Source organism: Abramis brama, assembly GCF_963993115.1.
Source record: "Abramis brama genome assembly, chromosome: 2".
Taxonomy (NCBI): domain Eukaryota; kingdom Metazoa; phylum Chordata; class Actinopteri; order Cypriniformes; family Leuciscidae; genus Abramis; species Abramis brama.
Window position 1 is genome coordinate 31,205,457 of NC_139964.1, and position 27,497 is coordinate 31,232,953.

Below are 27,497 nucleotides of genomic sequence, written 5' to 3' on the forward strand. Positions count from 1 at the left end.
TGCCTCCATTCTACCAGAATCAAAATAAAAACTGAGAATAGACTAAATGTACAGTTGGATAATATTGTTTACCTGTATTCTTGGCCCTCGAAGACTCCAGCTCCTTTTCCATCAAGCTTTTTGAGATTAGTTATTTCCTCCTTTAGTTTCAGGATTGTTTCTTTTGCCTGCAAGTACTTTTCGTTTGAAGCTTCAACCATTTTCCAGGCCTTGTCAATTTCCTAATCAACGGTAAAATACACAGATGATAATTTTCTAGGGCAAAGGATGTGGCAACAGAAGTCTAATGTTATGATGAAATCATTCAGAGGTCATCTTGTTAAAGTTTGATGACACAATAAACACAACATCCATTTTAGAGTGCCGTCATTTCCGGCTAATGTACCATTTTAAGGGTGCTGATTGTGGTTTGATCTTCATCAGATAGTTTCTTGGCTGTGGATAGTTTGACAGAGTTGGACACGATTTCTGCGTTCAGCTCCCTGCATTTGGCCATCAGTCTCTTTTCGTTCTTGTAGGACTTCTGCAGAGCTTTGGCGACCTTCTCATATTCCACACGAAACCTCACGAATTTTTCATCTCCTGATAACTCATTTAAAACCTCCTGGGTGTCTATGTCCATGGTTTCGAACGTGCTGTCCTCGGTCTGAAAATGTATTCAAAAGCATAAGTGTGACATCATTAGATGCTGTCTGATAACTTATGCTGACAGTGCACTGTAAATAAGTTGAAGTGAGTCTGAGCTTTACAGATTTGTAACAGTTTGCAAGTCTACTCTAGCACTGCTGATGTTGTACTGAAATGATCAAACATAAAGAACAAAGAGCTGGCAACAGGTGCTGGTTTTAAAACAGATGTTGGAGTGTTCACAGGCTTCATGGGGAAACCATCACACACACACACACACACAAAGACTGGAGCTTTGTCTAATCCATCTACATATACATCAATTTTGGTAAATAATTTTTTCAAATGATCATTTTAGATCTCTCAGCACTTAATTGGTGAAAAAAAGAAGAACTGTTACAGGAACTGTTAACTGACCAAGACTCGTAATTAGTGGTTAATTTGTAATTCACGCTGTAAAGAAATTAAATAGTTTTACACTTATGTTATTAAAAGGATAAAGAGTTAAAGTGGGACATTTTCTGATCATTTGCCATTTGTGTTCTTTTAAATAGCATTTGAAATAGCAAATCTTAAAGGAATAGCCTAGTTCTCCCAAAAACAGAAATAGAGAGCCTAAGTCCCTCCCTTCCGCTTCCGGCTCATGGGACCTTACTTCGGAAAAAATATGTATGGTAGTCAATGGCGAGAGACAACTTATCTTTTTATTCCTTCTGAACTGTGCCCTGAATTACACATATGATGTTTGTCAATTTAAAAGATAATTATGAAAGTCGAGAAAGTCGCAGTTTGTCATAAAACAGAAGAGTAACATTTAGTTTTATGTGAAAATCGCTCAATGAACTACATCTCTCGTCTCGCACTATGTACGTCACAAGATCCGTTGCTCGTATGTGTGCAGTCTGGTACAAAACACTCAGGCATGACGGCGTAACGTTACGATTATAACGTAAGACTATAGAAACAGACAGACGTTAGCTTCAGTAAAGTTAGCTTCATTCATTGAGAGAAAAGGTATGACGTCACACGTGCGCCTTTTGGGTTTGTAGTCTCTGTAATTACGTATTTTCACAGTCTTATACCTCAATAGTTTTACATCAAACTGCGACTTTCTTGACTTTAAAATGTATATTTTAAATTGACAAACATCATATGTGTAATTCAGGGCACAATTCAAACGAGATCAAAATATTTGTTGTCTCGCGCCATTGACTACCATACAATATTTTTCCGAAGTAAGGTCCCATGGTGGTCAACCGGAAGGGGAGGGACTTAGGCTCTCTATTACGACATAATTTACTCACCCTCAAGATGTTCCAAACCTGTATGAGTTTCTTTCTTCTGCGGAACACAAAAGAAGATCATTTGAAGAATGTAACAGTTGACTGTAGCCATTGACTTCCATAGTATTTTTTTTTCCTACTATGGAAGTCAATGGCTGCCGTCGACAGTCTGGTTACCAACATTCTACAAAATATCTTCTTTTGTGTTCAACACAAGAATGAAATGTATACAGGTTTGGAACAATATAAGGGTGAGTAAATGATGACCAAATTTGGGAGAACTGTCCCTTTAAGTGTCACACTTTGTCTGTGTTCACTAAGCATAAACCAAATCGGTCATTGCTAATGTTAAAACGATGTTGACATTGTTACTTAAAAACGTCTTATCAAGCTGGAAAAGGCTCATAAAAAAATAAGTTTCATAAAATAGACAAAGTAAACGTTTTTGTATTTATTTATCTTGTATTAAATAATAATATATTATTTAGCGTAAATTGCAGTTATTTTATCTAGCGAAGACTGTGGCCTAATGTTGACTCCTCACTTCATTTTAACAACTCGAGACACGGACATGCTTCAGGATATAGTGTAGGCTAATGCATTAAATTTGAAAGATATCTCACTGGGCCCACAAATAGAATTCAGTGTTTGAGATGCTAATAATAACTAAAATCTAGTAGTATTTGCTATTTCACTCCACAGTAAAGCAAAAGTTTCAGTTTAACATACCTCCTCCATTGCGGTCGGTTGTCAGTCCTCTCTAAAACCCTCAAAATGTTGTTGTTTTGTATTTAATAACTGTAACACACATACAGTAGGTGTTTTGCTTCAACAACACGCACGAGCACGACACTGTTTTTTGGTCACCGGGGGATACGCGTCCTTGTTGCCTGACAACCGCGACCCACTGAGCACTTCGCGGTTCAACTATTGTCTCACGAAGGGATTGTAACGGGACACATCGCTCTCAACGCTGCAAAATATTTTACAGCGATAAGACAGCTGAAATGAAGAATAATGAGTAAATCTTGTAATGTTCATCAAAGTTTTTTAGTGGATGAATCCGGCTTTGTTTATGTGTTGTTCTTTACACTAGGTGGCAGCTTTACACAGTGCTAAAGTCTAACTTAATAAGGAGCAGTGAAAATGAAGTGTTTTTAAACTGTCAGAATCATCGATTTCGTTAAAATAAATGTACACTGCTATATAGCATATGGTGAGTTCAGAAATTGGGACAAAATAGTTGTATGACCAATTGCCCTGTATTTAAAGGAAGATGGCAATTGTCATTAATAATAGACACACAGTGTCATTATAAAAAAATAAATAATTCATCTGACATCATAGTAGTGGATCATAAAACTTCAGCATGATATAAACAGAATAGAAATCACTTACTTAAAACTTTTATAGTGTTTTTTAAAAGATGGTTGATGGGGTACATTACGTAAGGATGTGCTGTAAGTACTACTAGCTGTATGGTAAAGATGATGAAAAAAAATGTTCTGATAGATTATGGTTATTAACCATCAAACTTTTATGAGCTAACATTAACCATGTCATTTAACATTTACTGATTGTACAGTACAGACATGAGGATACATACATGGTGTGTTAACTTATCTGAGTTGCTTTTACATGTTTTCTAGCTGCACTTTTCTGGACATTTATGGTCATAGCGGACTGGTAGACCACTGTAGACCAGTAACAAACCATCTAACTTACACTGTAAAAAGAAAAATTATATATATTTTCATAATTTTTTATCACAACATTTTAGATAATTAATGCGGTTCAGATAACATAATATTTTGAGTTTCTGTTAATTAAACCAATCTCCTTCATTGTAATAATTAAATCTTTATTTTTTTTTATTTTTATGTAACCAGGTTACTTACTTTTTAAGTTAAACCAACAATAATGTTGTTGATTTACAGTGTACTCAAATGCATTCCAAAACCAGCTTAAAAACCTTAAGGTTTTTTATTTTTTATTTTTTTAAAGGATCATAGACCTATGTCTACCTAAGTTTAAATTGAAGTAAAAATGTTTTATATTTTTTTATATTCTGTATTTATGTTTTATATATTCAATGCCATTTTGGTATATTTACATTTAGGAGGGTTTACAAAAAAGGGTTGAGATTATAAAACTTTATCAGTGCCGCATCACAAACAAAAACTATCCGACTTCACCCTATAGGCTATAACAGTGATATCTATTCAGGGCCAGATCCTATCAATCCTACCTGAAACAAATCCTTTGAGTCATCACAAATCTGCACATGTACTCAGATAAAGAACATGCCGATTACATAAGATGGCAAAGTTATGTTAATCATTTTATAATTGCTCTTCACTGTCCATAGCCCTGCTGAATTACGTCAGATGACATAATGAAAGGTGTGGAAGTTCCTAGAGATCAGTTGAGTCACTTGTGTCCAGTCCAAATGTGTTTTCTGGAATAGGCTCCTCGAGTTTATGTCCTTATATTGAAGACAATAAAATAGTCAGTTATATTATATAAATTCGAAATATTACCAAATAAAATAGAATTAAAATTATTATTAATAAAAAAGAAAACATTTTTGCATATATTCTAATATTTCCAAATTAGAATACACTCAAAAAAACAAACAAAAAAAATATATATATATTAATAATAATTTTATTATATCCCTTTATAGGCTAATAGTATGTATATATTTATTTATTTGGTTGGTTTATAATAAAGTCAAAATGCACTGAATAATAACAATAGATAATTTGTTTCTTTACTTTATTTTTATTTTTTTATTCCATGTTGAAATCCACCAATACTTGAAAACAATAGCTTAAAATATAAGAACACTATGAAATGTGTGACTGTTACGATATGTTTTGGCTGTTCCCTATTCTGGATCTTCCTTGTTTTGTTCGTATATTCCTGAAGTATAATGTTGAGTCACTGACGCCAATAAGTGACACATTGTCATGACTTCGTGCGTCAACCTGAGCTATTAGAGTCTGATCTTGCAGTAAATAATGTCCATATACAGAAGTTTTGATTGGTTGGCTTCCCTACTAAACATCCATTAGTAGGCAAATTGTAGCCTATAGATGAGTGGATTATATAAGTATGAGGACGCATTATCCTGATGGTTGAGACTGTGTATTTGATCTAATCTAAAGTAGCAGAGGCGACAGATGCGCGTTAAATCCCCGATGGAGAATAACTCGCCAAAGGAGGATGACAAAACAAATATCTGAATGAAGAAAAGTTAGCAAATCAAATCGGTTTTGAGCTGACCTACATAAAATATCCAATTTATTCCCGTTTCGTTCATTGCAAACCTCCCTGTGTGGCTTGTCGTGCGTTTTCCCGAAGCGCAAACACGCGTCTCTCCACCTGCAGCTTGGGCGCGTTTGGGCAGCTGATGTGTTTTTCAATGACAGTTCATCGAGCAGAGAAAAACTTGTGGATCTGTACTCGATTCACACCCGACTTGTCACGGACATAATAGCAACAACAAACCAAGAGAAGGACGATAAGGGTGAGTTATTAGAGCCTGACGCTCGAAGTGCAACATCTGGAGATCAGCAGTCATGGGCAACAGCGTGTCCGGAATCAGAGCACTGCACAGGGGACAGTCGAACAGGTTTCAAAGACTTCCAAACTCACACAAAGGTTAGTATTTCTATTCTATTCTATTCTATTCTATTCTATTCTATTCTATATTGTCCCTTGCTGGAAAATCCAACTTAAACTATTGCTATATTTTGGAATATGATATAGCTGCTCCAAGTCAGTTATTAGCTTTAGTTGACCAGTTACCACCTTATAGGTTGTCCAAGATAGCTAATCAGATTACATGCAGGGAAAGTTCCCAAACTTTTTACCAATGTTTTGTTTGTATTTTAATAAATAACATTGATAGAATGTTCTTATAACATTATTAATATGTGATACGTTCTGAGGACAACATTTTTAGAACATCCTTGTGATGTTATCTGTATGAATGTTAACGTTAACCTTCTTGGAATATTATAAATAAACGTTTACCGAAGGGGGTCACACTTTAGCTTAGGGTCCAATTCTCACTATTAACTAACTATTAACAATGATTTTTGCCTCAATAAACTCCTAATTACTGCTTATCAATAGTTAGTAAGGTAGTTGTTAAGTTTAGGTGTTGAGTAGGATTAAGGGATGTAGAATATGATCATGCAGAATAAGGAATTAATATGTGCATTACTAATAAACAGCTAATTTCCTAGTAATATGCATGCTAATGAGCAACTATAATGAGAATTGGAGGCCAAACTGAAGTGTTACCAAATAATCAGATAAAAGAATCAGTAAAAGAGTAGCCTATGCATATTTGGCGTGATGTCCGAGCCCGGAATTTGTCCCGAAACCAGAGTTCCCCCCACTGTATCCCTGACTGGGACAGGAAAGGAAAGGAAAGGAAAGGAAAGGAAAGGAAAGGAAAGGAAAGGAAAGGAAAGGAAAGGAAAGGAAAGGAAAGGAGAGGAAAGGAAAGGAGGGATGCAGAAAAACTGTCAAGGAACATGGTTGAGTAGGCTGTGTATATACGTAGGCATCCTCTCATGCTGATTGGGTAGATCATTTGAGCGTGTTCCTCCCGAACGTTGTTACAAAAACCTAATGTAACCTTTTAAACAGTGTTCTAATCACGACAAGAAACCTGGAACATTGCAAATCACTGTTCCCAAAATGTTTTTAGAACATGAATTTGTTATAGCTGGGTAGCAAATGTTCCAAATTTAGACAGCCTAACAATCCTTTAACGGATGTGAATTATAGAAATGAGATAAAGTGTTGTGTATTCCAGGTTAAAGAGATTTAGACAAACAACCAGCACTTAAATTTCAGGAGAGAAGACATTTTCTTTTCTTTTTCTTAAAGTTAAACATTCTGCACCATAAAGCAATTGTTATTTATTTATTTGTCTGTGAATTGTGTTGATTATGATGTTTCTCATGGTAACTGTTCATGAATTCTGAATGAATTCATGTAGGTGCTGAAAGACAGCGCTCGGATAGGCCACTGTAAAAACAAATTGTTGTTTTAACCTAAAAAATAATGTGTTCGCTTTGCCTCAAATTTTAAGTTTAGTCAACTCAAATATCCAAGTTGTCACTTTTTCACTTTCATATTTCAAGTTGACTAAACTTGAAATTTTAAGGCAGAACAAACACTTTTTTTAAGTTAAAACAACAAAAATACAGTTTTTAAGAACCTTGTGTAAGAAAATTTTAAGTTTAGTCATATTGAAAAAGTGACAACTTGTATATTTGAGTTGACTAAACTTAAAATTTTAAGGCGGCATGAATACTTACTATTTAAAGTTGAAACAATTTTTTTTTACACTGCACTTGTGCTGCATTCATCAGCAGTTCTAATGGGTGAAACTGTACAGTGTTCACTCATGGTACACAATACTATGATTAATTATTACAGTCATAATAATAACGATGCACAATTATGAGCAGCTCTGCAAAATAATTAAACACTAAGGACATCATGTTCATTAACATTACTCAGCTTTTACTTATGTAAATACATACTGTACTGCTGTACTGTGTGAATGATCATCACTGTACAGTACAGTGTGATCCAAGTTATAAATTATGCGACCAATTCAAGAGTCCGAGTTATTAGGACGGCCCATTTTCTCTGTCTGTGCCGGAAGTTCAGCCAGGCCCAGTTCACCAGCTGAAAAGTTTAATGGTCTCACTTTCTCTGACTGAATGTCCTTCAGAAACATTATTTTATGTAAGCCAACACTTTGCCAGCCCTTGAACTCCTCTCCAACTGCGTAGGACGTTTGCAGCGATGGAGGTAATTTTGGAGATTCTGTTCTGTTTCAAAGCTCTTCTGATTCATGCATAACAGATAATTATGAAGATTATGCCAGTGCGGATATAATTGCGTCCCTCATTAGCAAAAAAAAGTCATTATATTCAAATAAAGACATGCTGATGGGGGCTTTAATTATCTGCAGCATTGACAAGGCACTCCGGTGCATTTACAGATTGCACCGAAGGGCCAGCAACAACAATCAAAGGGTGATACAAACGAATTGTAAATTTAATGATTTGTAATTGATATAAAACGAGCATGAGAGCACATAACCCGTTTTCTCTCTCTCTCTCTCTCTCTCTCTCTCTCTCTCTCTCTCTCTCTCTCTCTCTCTCTCTCTCTCTTAACAGCAAAGCACAAAGAAATTATTTTTTTCCAGAGATATTATTAGTGCACAGATTACACCATAGGTGAATCAAAACGCTTTTTCCTCCAGGAAACCATCCATGTTAGGTGTTTATCAGGAAACACGCGTTATTAAACTGCTAAAGTAAATAGCCAGGTCATTTGCCGACAAATTTCCTGATTTAGTGTTTGCATGCGTGTGCTCTTGTGATGAATTGTAACGAGAGGCAGAAGGGACAGTGGAACCCATTATCCTGTCAGACGAGATCTCCTTGACAACTGGGCATAGCATGTAAACCGTTACCATGGCGATTGTCCCTCAGTGTTATAAGATAACAGGAGGAAGGTTAGGTTTATATACAGTATTTGTGTCTTTGTGCCACTTGTTTTGCACCAGAAATGTAGCATACAAGATTATAGGCTGGAACTAATTGTTACTTTGAACTGAGATGAAACCTGCGATGTTTAATTTTGTCCTGTAATGGCACGGAAACATCCCCGCCTCCTTCTTATTCCACTCATGCTGTCACTGGTTCAACTTAAATAACCAATTTCCTTTTCTCTAAAGGAGAGATGTAACACTTCAAGCCAGTTTGTGTCTCATCATAAATGATAAGGATAAAATGTTTCATTTCCATACCAATTTTCCCCACTGACATCAGTGACATCAAGACTGAGAAACTATATTTCTGGCCAAATGACTCACCACAACATGTTGCGCTTAGAATGATTTTTATGTAATTTGGTCTAAATGTGTTTCTGAAAATGAAGTATATATAAGAGCGAGATATGAGATGATTCATGATTTTATGAAGGGAGGGGATGTGAAAACAGGAGCACAGTCCAGAAAAGATGAGCGTTGAGGGAGAAGGGGAGATTTGTGTGTGTGTCAATGTCTGCATCTCTGCTCATGTCATACATGGATGTATGTTTTTGTCAATTCATGATTACATGCTTATTTAGACTCAGATGTGTGGGAGGGAGGGCATAGCCTATACATACCACTCTTTAGTATTTTTTAGGTTACCCTAAATTTTATTAAATTCGGCATGAAACGGTAATGCGCAATGTTATTATTCTGTATTATTCATGCCAGGCCAGTAGTTGGCGATGTTACTTTGTAAAGAACACGCCTGAACACATAATAGAGTGATGCAGGTATAACGTCACACTGTAGGCCAACCGGCAGTTAGCGTCACACTGGTTCCCTCGACAAAAACCCAATAGGATTTTCCCATAGGCTTTTTGGATTATCGCTAAAAACAAGCTCTATGATCAACAAAAGTTTAGAATATTTGCACGTTTTTGTCCATCAAGATAATTATCACATACATGAACGCACCTTTTATACATTTTTTAAGCCTAAATGCAGCTGCCAGAAGTAAAAAGCTAAAGGTAGGTTTTAAACGAACGACACCACGGTCCCATGACTTCAACATCACCATCACTAAGCTTCCCACAACTCTTTCAGTTTTTATCTAAAACATTTTCCTAGAACGTTTGAGTTAGAATAGATTATAAGAGCACAATTATAACCATAACGAGTTGTAAAAGCGTTTTGGCCTTCAAAGTGGTGTCATACCTGCACCACTCTATGCATGGGCATTACATCACCGTTTTCACAAATTCAAGTTCTTTGTAGTTAACGGTATTCAAAAACTTCATTTCATTTTTTCAGGCCCCCCCCAAAAAAATTGTCATGTAAATGAACGGCCAAAACACATAAAAAGTTTTAAGTTCAAAACTGTGTCTTGTAAACGGTCCTGCTTTAGACATAGGAAACCAAGAAAACAGGAACTAGGAAAAGAAAAGCCAGGAACAACAGAATGAAATAAACTTCAAAATAAGAGTCTTAACACAAAAACAGCAGTACATGTTTTAAGACATGACATTAGGTTTCAAGGGGTAAACCAGAGAGAAAAATACAATTAACCCTGTAAAGCCTGAAGTATGAAATAATAGTCTGAAAAATCCAATCTTTGAAAATGGAACAGTTTATTGAGCCTTTAGACAAAATAAAAAATAAATTAATACAATAAATTTGCATATGTGTTTTTATAGAGTACCATATTTGATCCATCAGGCTGTTGGCCTGTATGTATGATATAGGAGAATATGGAGCTCATACTCCTTAATTTTATTCAGAGGCCCAGAGTAAGCAAAAATGTGCAATTTGGTACAGTTGCTGATGGCCATAAAGTAATATGAAATTCTAATGTAAATCAATCCAATCATTATTACAGTATAGCAGACTACTTGCATAAACTATCAGTTGTCACTTAATATCTCCCAATAATCTCTTAGTCAGATTATATTTAAATGCTTAGTTTTATGAATGCTCTGTAGGTTTTATTGTGGAGGGCAAAACATAAAATGCAATGCAAATAACATTCAAGGCCTGATGAATCATATTTCATTTGTTATTCCAATTTACTAATTCTTTAATTCCATACAATTTGTAACTGAGAAAGTCTTCTCAACCAGGCACAATGCGATAAAGTGGCAAACGATAAAAAGCTGTCTCTAATCAGCCGCTACAGTGAACAGGACAGGCAACGTGACATTTTGTTGATCACTTGGTTTCTATATCTGACCTCATGCTGGCAAAACTCACTCATTGTATGTTGCATCCATGCATCATGTGATTCAAATCAAAGCTTGAAAGGCAGAAGGAGGCCATCAGGGAGATTATTTTACAGATTGCTTTTTCAACATGCTGTACAAGCCCACACACACATTTGCATTCACATTTGCATAGAGGGCATTCACATACAGACACAAACCAACACTATAAAATGTAAAGATATTCACAGCCAGAGGTTTCCCTTTGGGATCAACAGTTTAGTTCCGGTACATTGGAAGTCACTATTTAACAGAGAGAGAGAGAGAGAGAGAGAGAGAGAGAGTCTGCTCACAGTAGTCAAAATCACAGTAGTCTGCTGTGAACTGAATGAATAATGGCTCACGGCTCATTTCTGACAGCTGCCTGATATGCCTCAGACAAATTAAAAAGGTCAGACTCACAGAGAGTTGTTAATAGCTCAAAGGCTTTTTGTGGTTTATTAAGCATTGAAAAGGTGCACACAATTGCCTGTTATGTGAAATGTCTCCTATGCAAGGCAATTTAACTGATCTGAACTCTGAAAGCATGGTTTAATACAGAGTATCTCAAAATGGAAACACTGTAAACCCGAATAAGTTGGCAAAAAAAAATAAAAAAAATTAGGTAATCAGTTACATCAACAATAAATTCAGTACATTCAGTGTAATTCACAATTCAGTGTAAGTAAGAAGAACTTGCAGATTTTTTATTTTGTACTCATACCTTTTAATTAGAAATACAAATCCGAGCCCAGTTTCAGTTAAATTTAAGTTTGTTTAAATTAAAAGAAACAAGTTCATAAAACTCAAAACGATGAAACAAATCAGATTACTTAAAATGTGTCTGTTTTTTTAACTCAAAAGAAAAAGAAAGTTCTGAATACTCATAAAAGTTAATTTGATTGAACAAATTTAAGTTAGCCTTACTCAAAACAATTAAATATTTTGAGTACTTGGGTTTGCGGAAATTGTAATTGTAAAATTGAAATTGTAAAATTGAAATTGTAAAATTGAAATTGTAAAATTGAAATTGTAAAATTTCATCATTTCCTCATCCTCATATCGTTTCAAACCTGCATTACTTTCCAAACAACATTGGACCCCATTGATTTTCATTGCATGGAAAGAAAGAAAGAAAGAAAGAAAGAAAGAAAGAAAGAAAGAAAGAAAGAAAGAAAGAAAGAAAGAAAGAAAGAAAGAAAGAAAGAAAGAAAGAAAGGGGGTTCTATGTAGAATAGGGTTCTTGAATCAATTTTGAAATGCCAAAAAGGTTCTAGATAAGGAGAAATGTCTTAAATGAGTGCATAATACTTTCATATTTAATGGATTAGCTTTTGTTCTGGTGATACAAGCTGTTAGATTTAAATTAAAAATGAATAAAAAAAATAATTTATTATCTAAATTCATAAAATTATACCATGATGAGAACCCCTAAATGGTTTTATAAGTGCGTATTTTATATAGAAATTATAAGAGTTTAGATTTTATTGTAAATAAAGAACAAAATGTGAGTGATACTTACCTGTGCAACGCTTGCTAAGTATGCTGGTCATAAAGCATTTCATTAGCAAGCACCATTATTGATGGATGAACCTATATTAAGTGTCCCATTGCTCTCTCTTTGTGTACATGGTCCGAGTTGTTTAGTTACAGAATAACTCTGCAGGTATTCTTGAATAATGTTCTCATCTAAGAACAAGGTGTTTTTTATCCAAAAGAAAACAGCCCCCAGATCTATTGGCAGCTCAGGACTATTAATCAGCAGACCTGATTGTGCAGACCAAGGCCGTTGATGGGAACATTTAACATTTCCACTAAGCTCATGAGCTGAAATCTTGCAACACACATGGCTAACCTGAATTTGACTTCATCCAAAATGCCCTCATCCAGGTTGCTCAACTGTAAACAGGATCATTTCAACTCACTCCCAGTTTGACCTTCTCCTAGATTTCCTCATTAAGGAAATGATGTTTGTTTAGTGATTGCATAGCAGTTGTTTAGCATTTAGAGTTTTGAAACTGAGACTGGAATGCTGTGATCTATGCCTGACCCGCAGTGATTTCTCTCTCAAGGCCGTATTTGATGAATGGCACTTAAAAGGTGCACCAAGTAATTTTGGAAATATGCTATTGGCGCGGATGCTGCATCTTTCAGTTTTTCTTACATTTTTCTTCATAATTCACGGACGACAACAAATCTGCTATCTTTTGGTAGAAGGAATATTAGCTATGTACTAAAAGTACAATTAACTGACTAAGAACGAGAAAGACTGGGTCATAATTGTGTATTTAATACAAAAAGTATTGAATATTAAGTATTAGTATTATATTTTGCCCACAAAATGTAGAAATTTTAAAACGTAAATTAAATAAGAAATGAACGAATAAATCAATGAATGATTGAATCAATCAATCAATCAAAAATAAATAAATTAGATTTGAATTATAATTAATATTTTTTAGTTAAAGTTTAAGTAATTTTGTTGATGTTGAACTAAAAAAAGTTTCCACTAACTGAAATTTTACAGTTTTTCTCAATCGATTTGGCTCAATTCTCGAATGAGATTTATTTGATTTATTTTTTTCAAAACAATAAGTTCTCTGAACAATTCGTCTCTTGTTCACATTAGATTTGAATTTCTTATTGATTTAAGCCAATTGTGATGCCAAAAGGTGTTTTGGCATGTGAGCAAAAGAGTAAGTACTCTACAATTTGCACTATAACTAAATGCATTGTTGATCAAAACTGATGAGTTGATTGATTCTCAGTGAAACTCTCCACAACTTCTAAATATTATTTCATCGTGTAAGCCATCACATGCAAAATGATCCATTCAGTTATCAAAATCAGTCACACATCAAATATTCCATAAGTATCTGACATGGAATGTTTGTAATGTCTGCTATATTGGCAAATGATCAATCAGGAAGACATGTAAGAAGACATGTAAGAAGATGTGGTGGTGTTAGGGGAAAACATAATAGAGGAAGAGGTAGAATTAGAAAAGTTAATATAAATTCTGTCAGTATAGACAGCGATGAAACAACTCTACAAGCTGCCATTTGAGAGGAATAGTGAATGGGTTGCAGTAACATGTAAGAAGACATGTAAGAAGATGTGGTGGTGTTAGGGGAAAACATAATAGAGGAAGAGGTAGAATTAGAAAAGTTAATATAAATTCTGTCAGTATAGACAGCGATGAAACAACTCTACAAGCTGCCATTTGAGAGGAATAGTGAATGGGTTGCAGTAACAGTATGTCCAGGTAAACTATTGGTGTTCGGTATATTGTACTGTACTTCTAAGATGCCTGTATTTATTTCTTTAAGTTTTAGATACCCATAAGCACAGAAAACATTTACTAAACTGCCTAGAATAAGCTATGTAAAATTAATTTGATTATGTTTCTGTTACTTTATAGAGAACAATGAAGTTAGAAGGACATGAAACAACCCAGTCTTGTTTTTGTGGATGAGGCTAGGTTCAATCTGGCCAAAGGCCGGAGACGTGGCTGCAGTCTCATTGGAATCCGAGCCATAATTGTCACATCAGGCCAACGTGGGGCAATATTACAATGTGGTGCCATTTCAGAGAATGGTGTGAGCACACATATTCCACACATTGGGCCCTATAACACCCAACTTCTCCTGGCCTTCCTTAACCAGAACAAGAAAGGTTTAGTTAGACCAGATTTGCCAATTTATGTTGTTGTCTGGGATAATGTCAGTTTCCATCAAACCAATATTGTTAGGGAATGGTCTGCTGCACATTAAAGGTCCCGTATTATGCCCCTTTTCACAAGATGTAAAATAAGTCTCTGATGTCCCCAGAGTGTGTATGTGAAGTTTCAGCTCAAAATACCAAACAGATCATTTTTTACAGCATGTTTAAATTGTCATTTTTTGGGGCTCAGAAAAACGTGCTGTTTTAGTGTGTGCCCTTTAAATGCAAATGAGCTGCTGCTGGACGACCCAGGGGGCGGAGCTTCACGAGCTCGCGCTCAGTCTCAGGACAATTTCATCTCACGGAATGATGATAATATCAGAAACTCTCAGTAACAGTGTTCATTTCGAGTCGGACAATAATGCCTACAGAGTCAGAGTGCTGTATAGAGATGAAACAGGTATAGTTTAGTAGTTTAATTGCGGTTATTATAACGTATTTGTCATCTGCTGCTTGTATGTATCCATTATTTATTAATAGCCTACAAGTCTGCTGTCTGAATGATGATCAAACATATACTGATGAGTTTAATAAAGTTTATTGTACATCACACAAAAGATGAAGTGTCAGTTTTACTTCAGAAAATCACCGTAAGAGCTGAGTAAACACAGTAAGTTATAAGAAGTGCACAAGTACATAAACGAATTTCGGTAGAGTTGAGGGAGCATTCCTGTGGGCGGAGGTTAGTCAAAAAACTGTTCTACTGACGTCATTAAAGAAGGAAGTAGAGGGATGTAGTCCAAACGGGCCGTTTGATGTAGGCGACTTCTGTTAAATAAAATATCTCGCTTGGCATTGAACTTTGAGCTTTATAATTTTACAGATATTATTTATGCTCTAACAGCAACATTACACACTAACTAAAGTTTGAAACATGGGATCACGAAGAACGGGACCTTTAAAGGATAACAATGGAGTACCATACTCCCCATTCCTAAATCAAAGGAGTTTTTTTTGCCCCGGTGCATCGCAAGGGAAAACATCAGATGTGATGTTGATGAAAATCTTTGGCCAGACCAACAAGAGCGACAGGATGTCCACCAAGAATGATTTTTTTCGTCATGGATGCCATTTTGTGGCAATTTTCTGTTCAGTATTTACGGTAATGTAAGAAATTTGAGATTTAAAATGAAAAATAAAATTGGACAAGCAACTGTGTTTTCAACGTAAGCTTGTTTCCACCACTGAATAAAAAAATAAAAAAGGTAATCACGACTTTTTATCTCACAATTAGGATTTATTTTGCAGAATTGCGAGATATAAACTTGTATTTGCGAGTTATAAAGTCAGAATTGCAAGATATAAACTCGCAATTCTGACCTTTTTTTGACTGAGTTATAAAGTCCAAATCTGAGGGGAAAAAAGACGGGCTTTTTTCTCAGAATTGCATGCAATAAACTTGCAATTCGGAGAACAAAAGTCGGAATTGTGAGATATAAACTTGCAATTGCAGCAAAAAAAAAGTCTGAAAGGTTGCTATAACTACGTTGTGTGGTGAAGGTTGTTACAGCGTTGTCACAATGTTGACATTGAACCACCGTTCAGGCCATTGCTTAAGGTTGTGCCTATGGTGTCTGGACAACAACTGGACCACATTATGCACTCGTCACTGTCCTGAAGCGCGAAAATCAGCCTTTTAAATTTCAACCGTCCGTTGGGTCGTCTCATTCTTCATCGAGCAAGGATACGAGAGAATTGCATTTAATTTAACTTACCTCAGCTAAATAAGACATTTTCTAATGTGACTAATCTTTGCTCCTCTGAATTTGTTGATGTTTGGACTGATTCCGGTTACTGACCTTTAATCGCCGGCTTTCGACTACGCAACATAACAACGTAGAATTGTAAGACGCGACAGGGCTGTTATTTCGTTTTTTTCTTTTTTCACAAAGACTTTTTGAAGTGCAATTTAGTTACCATATGCAGTTTTAATAAAGTTGAATTAACGTAACCTTCTGTCATTTTTACTCTTCAAAGTGTAGCTACACTTGCAGGTGTTGATTATAACTATATATAATTATAATTATATATAATTATAATTATATATATAATTATTAGTCTAATTTACTGATAGGCGGCCCATTAAATAATAATAAGGATAAACAATATTTAAAAAGTATATAATTATCTTACATCTGACAAATTAAAAATTAACCTCAAAACATAACATGCTAAATGGGGATATCTATAGGCCTATCTAGCATAAAAAAATTATTGTCAGAACGTCGTCTCTCAGTTGCTGAATGTCGCGCAACAACGTTGCTACAGCCCTGACGCGTCTTACAATTCTACGTTGTTACAATGTTGCGAGCACGTAGACAGCGACGTTGCCATAGTAGAACAGGTAAGGCCATCCTTAAAAATATTTTGGTTTGCAGTAACAGCAAAAAAAAAAGGAAAAAAGGGTCGGTAGGTAGGTCTATATTTTTCACCGATGTCTAGGGGCTGTTCACACCAGGCCACTTCATGCGTTTTCTCAGATCGGATTGCAATCTGATTTATCAAAACGATTCCATTTACACCTGGTTACATATACAAATGTGTGTGGGTTTTTTTGCGGATATAAATCCGATCTTCAATTCCCGCTATAGATTTAATGGAGTGCACGTCACCGAAAGCAACAGTTATGAGATACATTATTTTATTGATCATCAAAGCCCGCAATAAGAGAAAGCGGAAACAGCCCTGGTAAGATCATTTCGTTTCTTTACATTTAATGAAGATGATTGTGTGTTAAGCGTCTTACTTTCACTTTGATTTGCGATAGCACATTGATGATCAGCTTCTCATCTGCGGCGATGCGTGTTGCAGTAGCGTCGTCATATCTGACTAAAACATTACATATAGCCTATAACACGCTCTCACATGTTTATTTTTTAATAAACCATATTCAACAACATATAAAAATGAAATAATCTTTAGAGTAAAGCCGCAGCCATCATTACCAAGCGCGAACCATTGACAGTGAATGAAACGAAGCGAACTTAGCCTACAGGCCGTAGTGTGACATGCGTTAACCAATGGTGTAAACATAATCATAGATGACGCGCCATGGGTTTTTATTTAAAAGAAAGAACGTAGCTTATGTTTGTATGTAGGTCTAGGCAATTTATATTCACAATACTTAATACATACATGCCAACCCTCCCGATTTTTCCGGGAGACTCCCGAATTTCAAAGCCCCTCCCGAAAACCTCCCGGACTGACTTTTCTCCCGAAATTCTCCCGATTTCCACCCGGACAACAATATTGCTACACCATCCGTTAAAATGAAGTTAATTCGGCCAGCGCATAGATATCATATATAAAGGCTAGATGTCTCGTGCGCGCTGCTGGCCAATGGAGGTCGACGTCCGCACGTGGCGGCCATCTTGCGGCAGTGCGCTCGCTCACTCGTTTAATGGTGCAAATACTTTTAAATAACCATAACTTGCCCAATTTTCTACCGATTTTCAAACGGTTTGGTTTGTTATAAACGTCAGAGATGTAGTTATGACACTACATACATACACTGCATACATATGAAAAATTATAACATACATGTTCAAGCATTCGGAATTATAGCCACGTTAATAACGTTTGTAAGAAACCAAACCGTTTGTAAATCCGTAAATAATTCAGCGAGATATGAGGATTTGTGTGCATGCTGATCACTCACCTTAATGCACAGAGCACTGACATAAGATGGCCGAACGGTGATGCCGGAAGTGACTGCGCCATAAGACATCTAGCGTTTATATATGATATCTATGGGCCAGCGCTCATACCTGTATTTACATCCTGTTTTCGGTTGAAGTCCAAAGTAGTCGATTGTCGAGTTCACGCGCGTGATCATAGGTAGTCTCGCTTAGCCAGACCTTCAGACTGACGGCTGAAGGTCTGGAATTCATAGCAGCTTTCTTTGGCCAAGGCCCGCCCATAAGGCCGTTTGACCGACATGTCAAACAACCAATTACAGTTCGTTTCGTTCAGCGTCACGTTTCGGGGCGTGGAAATGTCCCCACAACAACAGACCGGCGTGCAACAAGTCAGTCAGCATAGAAAATCAAAGAAGGAGAAGAAAACACTAAGTGCCTCAAACAAAACTCCTGGACATCTCTTAAAGAGTCTATGCCGTGAACCTCGCATACTTTTGAGAATCCTACGTTTAGCTGATCTTGATAAATGCTCATTGTCACTCATGTAAACACAACAGTTTTTCTTCCGCAATCACACGTCTGCGCTTTGTTTCCCGGCGGACCGAAAATAAACGCGACACTCGCGCCCCCCGGAAATCCGATAAAATTCAACCAATCAGATGACGACTTCGACATTCCTGAAGTGTTTCCAGTTAAGTGTACCATATGCATCAGACGTTTAGCCAACGTTCCGTGGGCGTGACGTCTGAGGCTGAGACTAGATCATAGGTAACTAAACATATGCGCGTGAACTCGACAATCGACTACTTTGGACTTCAACCGAAAACAGGATGTAAACACAGGTATAAGCGCTGGCCGAATTAACTTCATTTTTATTCATATCTTTCACATCTACTGCAGTCAGATTCACCCGTGTTAACTCTAAAGGAATCACTCACATTGGCTGTGCACTTGTAATGACACATCAAGGATGTTAAGAGGATAAAAGCAGTTTTAAAATATGCCCCATTGAAGTCAACAGGGTGCAAATTTTAAAAAGAGGACAACACGGTGTAGGCAACACCGATTTTTGTCGTTGTTCTCTGTACTGACAGCACTCCAAATTTACAAAAAAATGAGCTCAATGTTAAAATTGACCAGAGTTCTCCTTTAAGGAATTGAATTTGTCAAATAAATGAATTACATTTTTCTTTGCGTTTGTGTGTGTGATATATATGACGACACCCATATGAATATATATACGACACCCATATATATGAAAATAAATGAATTACATTTTTCTTTGCGTTTGTGTGTGTGATATATATATGACGTATAATATTATACGTCATATATACGTATATATATATATATATATATATATCATATATACCCCACCCCCCCACCCCGGTCCTTTTGAATATCTCCCTAATTCTGAGGTCTCAAGGTTGGCAAGTATGACTTAATAACTAATATTATTTTATTGCATTTGTATTAGTTGTTTGAAGAGTTAAAAAAAAAAATCGGTCGGTCTTAACGCATTTTACAACCGGCAAGTCGGTCGGACTAAAAGGGAAAAAAATAAATAATTGGGTCGGTACTAAATTGACAGGGTCGGTCGGGTTACGGCAAACAAGAATATTTTTAAGGATGGCCTAAATATGTTTGCTGGGTTATTCAGTCACGTCTGTTTCTGTTTATTTGTAGTTACAGGATTTACATCACATGTAAGAATGATCATTTCCACAAATATACCACCAAAAATATGACCAGAGGAGTTTAGCACTCTCTCCCAAATTCCATTAGGCCTACAGTTAGCCTTTATTTTATTACAAACAGAATGTATTCAAACATGAAAGTGATTTTTGAGCCAAAATGATTTTAAAAGTCACGTAATAGTCGCAAGTTAAGTTTTTATTGTATATTTCTGTCCTTAAAGCTATTATGCAACTCTGTTCACTCTCCATTTCTCTTGCCATTACCTCATAGAAACCCAGAAAAAGACTGAAGATAGGCCTGTTTCACAGCTAGAGATATAAAAGCTCTGAGGTCATTGCAGTACTCTGAAAAACACATAAACGCATGTTTAAAAAGGGCCTTAGAACAGCCTTTTCATCTTATATTACATAAACAGAATTGCAGCGGTGAGTCAGGATATATAAAGCTTGAGACAATTATATTCAGTCCTGAAATGCATCATGTTTGTCTCAGATGACACGCCCACAGTGTTTAAAAGATGCATTCATTGATACATCGGGCCACATTCATGAAACAAGACCATAGCAAATTTCTTATATTTATTTGTATGTAAATTTGCAATCAATTCAATAGGATAAAATATGTAGAATTGTGATAGATAGAGGTCTCTGCAATCAATGGTTTCTTATGGTGGTAAATCATCAAATAAACCCACCCATAAACGGCACATAAAACATAATAAATTGTGTTTGGTCACTTAAATGTCAGTCAAAAAAGAATGGGTGGTTTCTGAATTGGACCTTATGTATGTGTTATAAGCAGAAGGTGTGGCTACGCAAGACTATATTCATCTAGCTTACTCTGTGTATGGAGTGTAAATCATACGAGGCATACAAACATGCAATTTGTTCTCTGACAGATGATTGATGGATACTTTGTGATCCCTCATGATAAGACGTACTGTAGTATACCACATAACTGCACAACATGTTGGACGTGTCTCTCTGCGTACGCATTGTGATTGTTATGGGTGTGGCATTATCATATTAATTTGTCAGTTAAACTTATCTTAGGTTGTGTATAAAAGAAAAACACCCTCTAAAGACATCTGGTGATGTGGCCACGTCAGTTAGTGATCATCCGACTTTCCCATAATAAAAAGGAACTATAACATCTGCTGCTCACAGAAACATTACAATAGTCCTGTATTTACTTTTGTTTTATCAACAGTCAAGTCCGTTTTGTTTGCATAACACCTTTCACAATCTCCAGTGACTAAGCTAAAGGTCACAGTTATGGTTTGAAATTGTACAGTACAGTATTTATACAAACTCTTTTAATAAAAGGTACAAAACCTGTCACTAGGATGGTATCTTTTCAGGTATACTTTTGTGCCCAAAGAGTACATATTGGTGCCTTAAAGGTACATAGTAGAGATGGTCCTCACTGCAGAACACGAAATCCAGGGGGAGGAGTCTGATCCAGATCCAGATCCAACTCCTCCCACCTTACATATACCTAAACCAGGGGTGTCCAAACTCAGTCCTGGAGGGCCACTGTCCTGCAGAGTTTAGCTCCAACCCCAATTAAACACACCTGAACCAGATAATCAGACCTTGATTAGCTGGTTCAGGTGTGTTTAATTGGGGTTGGAGCTAAACTCTGCAGGACAGTGGCCCTCCAGGACTGAGTTTGGACAACCCTGACCTAAACCTACCCATCTCCACCCCCTGATCCCTAAACCCACCTCTAAACCTACCAATCTCCACCCCTTAGATCTGGATCCAACTCCGCCCCCTGGATCTCGTGTACTGCAGTGAGGTGCTACTGACATAGTACCTAAAGTGTAGTACATATTAGTACTTAAAAGGAACAATAGTGTACCTTTTGAAAAGGTACCGCCCCAGTTACAGCTTTTGTACCTTCCCAAACCTTCCCAAATTTATATTGTGATACTAATGGTCATAAGTTGAGGTTATTCACGAAGCAATGTCTTTTTTATGTGGTATTTGGGAAAAAATACTGTAACATGCCATGAAATCATTTTCCTTGGGACAGAGGCAGCCTTTGCAATTCAGAGCCCCGTTTCAAAGGGAAAAAAATGTGAAAATATGACAAAGACATTGTATTTAATGCGACTGCTATTACATTATTATCTCTGTTATATTGAACGTTATCTCATATTTCACTCTTAATAGTCTATTTATAAACGCATTCTATCTCTTCAACCAGAACTCGCGACCAAAAACCAAAACAGCATTCAATCACTCCCTCAGCTAAAATTAAATGATACTAAAACTGCCAGTAGATGGCAGCAAATTCTAACGAGTGAGTCATTGAATCGTTCAGTCAAATGATTCATTCAAAATGGCTGATTCATTCAGGGACAAATCAAGTAAGAGGCTGCGTACGAAATAACATACTAAATAGTAGGAACTAAATTTGGTTTAAAATTTATCTTGCAACCGTTAAAAAAAACGTATGTTCTATATAGTATGAATGTATTAAAAACAAGAACTTGTACTCTACAGAGACATCTTTTTTGCACTATATCTTGGATTTTGGGGGCATTTTTATACATTTTGGTGCCATTTTTGCCCCAAGCCCCTGGTAATTTCCGACCCTGCGATGGTGAGGGGCCGGGCACTTTTTCGAGCGGAAGTGGAGGCCCCTTCTGTTTGCGAGGCCCGTTTCAAGTGAAATGGGTGAAACATAGCAAAGGTCGTTACTTCCTTGGGAAAAACAGTTAGCATAACCCATTGGCTCGTTTCTTGCAAACTAACCCTTTTGAAGAATCAGTTCCCTTTAAAATCAAAGATTCACCAAACAAAACCTTGTTTCTTCATCCAACAAAAGCATATGAAAGAGAACCATGAAAATAAGCCTTACAAATTCAAAACGGCTGGACGGCTAAGTGTAACCAGCTAACGTACACACTTGTTTTATATTCTAGGCATTAGCGCAATAGAAGTAGAAAGTGCTTGTACACAACATGCGATACAACAAACAGTAAGCTTAAGTAAAGGTGAAACATCTTGATCCCCAGTTTTGCTGGACTAAACTTTTGTGTTTTGAAACCTATAATTAGCTAGACAGAACAATCGTTGTTCATTCCTTTGAGCCTGAGTCCAGACAGATGATACATGAGTTTATATTTGTGAAGCCGTGGCTATGAGTAACAGTGGGAACTGACTCAACTGAGGAACCTGACAATATGATTAAAGAGCCCTTAAAAACAGCACTGGTCTGACCTCCTGGCTGGAACAAGCTCTTTTAGAAGTCAAAAAAGTAGCTTTGTCAGTTTGTAAAGAAAAATAGCTCACAACCAAACTTGTAGTGCATACGTTTATTAAAAAATATAGATACTTTTATGTTTGTAGTAGATTCTTTTTTTTTTTTCACAAACGAAGCTGGACTTCAGGTCTCAAGGCCCGTTCACACCAAGAATCATTATAACTATAAAGGTAACTATAATGATACCTATATTACCGTCCACACCAATCCACAATAATGTTTATTATAAGCGTACACTGCAGTTTTAAATGCTCAAGCTCTTGAAAGTCTGTTAGATTCTGATTGGCTGTTAAAGTTGTTATTGTGCATCAGCTGGAAAAAAATCTGTCTGAAACTTTTCTCTATGTTGTAAATTATGATCCAATTAGCATACTAGAGAACTAACATACTAGCACACAGTACATACTGAAAACTGACTATTTCTTATAATGTTTCTTTTAAATTGCTACAATAAATGTTTCAAACAGTAGTATACTACATTGTTGTCATGTGACTTCATTGCATGCATGTTTATTCCATGTCAGAAATATGCTATGCTATATAGAGAGCCTAAGTCCCTCCCCTCCGCTTCCGGCTCATGGGACCTTACTTCGGAAAAAATATGTATGGTAGTCAATGGCGAGAGACAACTTATCTTTTTATTCCGTCTGAACTGTGCTCTGAATTACACATATGATGTTTGTCAATTTAAAAGATAATTATGAAAGTCGAGAAAGTCACAGTTTGTCATAAAACAGAAGAGTAACATTTAGTTTTATGTGAAAATCGCTCAATGAACTACATCTCTCGTCTCGCACTATGTACGTCACAAGATCCGTTGCTCGTATGTGTGCAGTCTGGTACAAAACACTCAGGCATGACGGCGTAACGTTACGATTATAACGTAAGACTATAGAAACAGACAGACGTTAGCTTCAGTAAAGTTAGCTTCATTCATTGAGAGAAAAGGTATGACGTCACACGTGCGCCTTTTGGGTTTGTAGTCTCTGTAATTACGTATTTTCTTATACCTCAACAGTTTTACATCAAACTGCGACTTTCTTGATTTTAAAATGTATCTTTTAAATTGACAAACATCATATGTGTAATTCAGGGCATAATTCAAACGAGATCAAAATATTTGTTGTCTCGCGCCATTGACTACCATACAATATTTTTCCGAAGTAAGGTCCCATGGTGGTCAACCGGAAGGGGAGGGACTTAGGCTCTCTATAGGGCAGACGTTGTATGAGTAGTATGGAAATATGCTATTCTAAACAAAGCCCTAAAGGTTTATTGTGTAATATTTAGGAGAATCTGTTGACAGAAATACAATATCATATAACTATGTTTTCAGTGGTGTATAAAGACCTTACTTAATGAACCGTTTTGTTTTTATTACCTTAGAATGAGCCATTTCTATCTACATACACAGCGGGTCCCCTTACATTGAAATGCGCCGACATATTTCTACAGTAGCCCTAAACGGACAAACGCGTTTCGTTACTATGTTCTTCGTGCAAGGAAGCTAGCTAAAGTCAGCGAATAAAACACTGACACAATGATGAACAAGTAACAATAATATTCGCAATAACATATCGTTTTACTGAATAATAAAGTAAACCTAATTTCTTACTTTATCTTTGTAAGGAAACCTCATTGCTTAACTGGCTACTCTCTGCTGTCTCAGACGACGACATCTTTTCCTGTCGGCCACTGTAACTTTTGTTGTTTACAATTCGCAACCTCACCACTAGATGCCGCTAAAAATCACACACTCCACCTTTAAAGGGATAGTTCACCCAAAAATTACAAATAACAGATGCAACTTTTGATTGTAATAATGTCTATGTAAATGCTGAGATTAACATGAATTAAGATGAATAAATGCTTTAGAAGTATTTTGTAGTTAACTAATGTAGTTAACTAATGTTAACAAATAGAACCTTATTGTAACGTGTTGCCAGATATTTTGACAATAAAATGAAAGTCAATGGGGTCCAAAACAGTATTGTTCAGTATAAAAAAAATACTGAGACATTTTCAAAATATATTGTTTTTTGTTTTACAGAAAAAGGAATGCAAATGGTTTGAAACGGCATGAGGTTGAGTAAATGACTGCAGAATTTTCCTTTTTGGATGAACTATCCCTTTAAATCATTTCACTGTATACTGGATGTGTATTTCCATAGTTAAGTAAGACCAGAATTGGAGCTTGCCTGATGTTTAGGGTTTCTTGCCAAGTTTCTCGTTATAGTTGAAAGGGATTCTCTGTAAGTTTAGTTTAGGGGATTTGTCCATGTTTAATGCATTTCAGAGCTTTATAAGCCATGCATGATCAGTCAGGCGTCCGGCCCCCTGCTGTAACTCTCTGTTGGGGTTTCCCCCACCACGTCACAGGTGGAGTCCAAACCAACCAAGAACCAGATGCAGAAACAAATTATTTTTTCCCCCTCCTAGAGCATTCTGGCTTTCCAGCAATGAAAAAACACTGTGTCAGATTTGGAACTGTTCTTTTCATGCATATTTACACAAAGAATGTTGAAAAAAAGCCACACAGCAAACACTGTTCGTTGAAACTAACAGGGCACAATAAATCACTGTTTCAGTGCTTTAGAGTTAAAGTACACTGTGTCCACAGACCCAGTGAGAAATAAGCAATTGAAATATAACTTCTATATAACTATACTGTATAAAAGTAATAATATGTTCTGCTTGGTTTGGCTATTACATTTCTTTTTTCCAGAGTAATGCAGCACTTTTTATGAATATGAATACACAAACATAAAATAAACCAAGCTTGTGTCCCATCCCTTCAAATTGGTGTTTTTGCTCTATCCAACTTCCTCTTTGATAAGTCGCTTTGGATAAAAGCATGTGCTGAATGTACAGCTATGATTCCTGTCTTGTGTTCCGCTGGTTATAAATGGACTTTTATGTTATTTCCTGTTTTGCATCATGTTTTGTAGTCCTTTGTAGTTTTTCTTGTTGATTAGTTCCTGATTGTTACCCTTATGTGTTCCATTGCCAATTTACCACATTCCCTTGTTTCCTTGTTATCTTGTGTATTTATACCCGTGTTTCTCTTGTTCAGTGTCAGTCGATATAATGCCGGGTTGAACGAAAGCAGGATGAGGCGGGTCCACATGCAGATTAGGTTTACTAACAAAATGATGAAAACAAACATGGGTAAACTAGGAAATACACAAGATGACAAGGTAACAAGGGGACACATGAGGGTAACTATCAGGAACTAATCTAGAAGAAAAACTACAAAGGACTATTAAACATAATGCAAAACAGGAAATAACATAAAAGTCCAGATATGACCAGAGGAAAACAAGATAGGAATCATAACAACAGCCTTTTTTTAAGATGTACAAATTTCAAATGTATAGTAAAATTCCATCAAATTGAATAGATTAATCCTTGCATATTATTCATATTATTTTGCACAAATCTTAATGGAACGAGAGAATGGACCATTTTAGTTTATGTAATTCGTATTCATAAATTATTAAAAAAATGAAATTGTTTAAATTTGTGAATATGAATCACATAAACTAAATGGTCCATTCCCTCGTTCCATTAAGATTTATACAATGTTTTATTAAGCTCTAGTTGTTTTACTCTTTTAAAATTCTTAATTCATAATATGAATAATATGTAAGGATTATTCAATTCAAATTTTTTTGTACTTTTATGCATTTTTTAAGTGTATATTGGACTTAAATTATACAACAGTTAATGACTTCACATCTTCTGAATTCAATTCAGTTCACTGTTTAATTATGTTTGATTATTAACTAATTTTATCTTTCAACATTTCTTAAAAAATCTTTTTTTAATTGAATAAATTAGGTCTATTTCATTTTGATGTTTAGCGCTAAAAAAGTGACATACAGGGCTTTAAACTATTATTATACTTAATTGATATAAATACTAATAAATAATATGTTATAATAAATTAAATATGTTGGGAAAAAATCCAGGTAACAGGGTTGCAAAAAAATTGTGAAGCTCAAATAAACTGAAACCAAAAGAGCATATTGTATAATACTATAGTTTGATCTGAGATTGACCATCAGTATTTTCACTGACCGTTTCTTGGAAAGAAAAACCCTTTTTGTTCCCTATTCATGGAAAGTCCCATGCAATTCATATTCAAATGTTAAAAATATAAACAGTGCTGCATTGTTTGTTGAAAAAACCGCTGCAGATTTTAAGCCTTTAGTAATATGCAGTTGTAATCGAAATTATTCAGGAGAGTTGAATAATTTCGATTACAACTATAACTGCCATATTGTGTGACATTATCCAAAAAAACAGTATTCTCTCTTTTCCGCCTCATCTCTGTCTTCATCCACCTCCACATCCCGGCCCTCGGGCCTAGACTGCACTGCGTGGGCCCCGGCATGTGTGCTTTGTGTTTTGACCTATAGATGCCTTGTTGACATAGCGCTCA

General features: G+C 36.0%; 2 protein-coding genes across 2 annotated transcripts in view; one reads left to right on the forward strand and one right to left on the reverse strand.

The window, feature by feature from the left end:
- Positions 1-2,648, reverse strand: part of cfap58 (cilia and flagella associated protein 58) — a gene marked incomplete at its 5' end in the record, with an annotated part of 117,061 nt that extends 114,413 nt beyond the window's left edge. Inside the window, 3 exons of the mRNA XM_084106641.1 lie at positions 73-221; positions 386-646; positions 2,640-2,648. Of these exons, the coding sequence (XP_083962767.1) occupies positions 73-221; positions 386-646; positions 2,640-2,648 (419 nt within the window). The remainder of the gene's footprint in view (positions 1-72; positions 222-385; positions 647-2,639) is intronic.
- A 2,356-nt stretch (positions 2,649-5,004) lies between these two features.
- The window catches only part of neurl1aa (neuralized E3 ubiquitin protein ligase 1Aa), a 78,421-nt gene continuing 55,928 nt past the window's right edge, over positions 5,005-27,497 (forward strand). Inside the window, exon 1 of the mRNA XM_084096484.1 lies at positions 5,005-5,576. Within this exon, the coding sequence (XP_083952610.1) occupies positions 5,495-5,576 (82 nt within the window). The 5' untranslated portion in view covers positions 5,005-5,494. The remainder of the gene's footprint in view (positions 5,577-27,497) is intronic.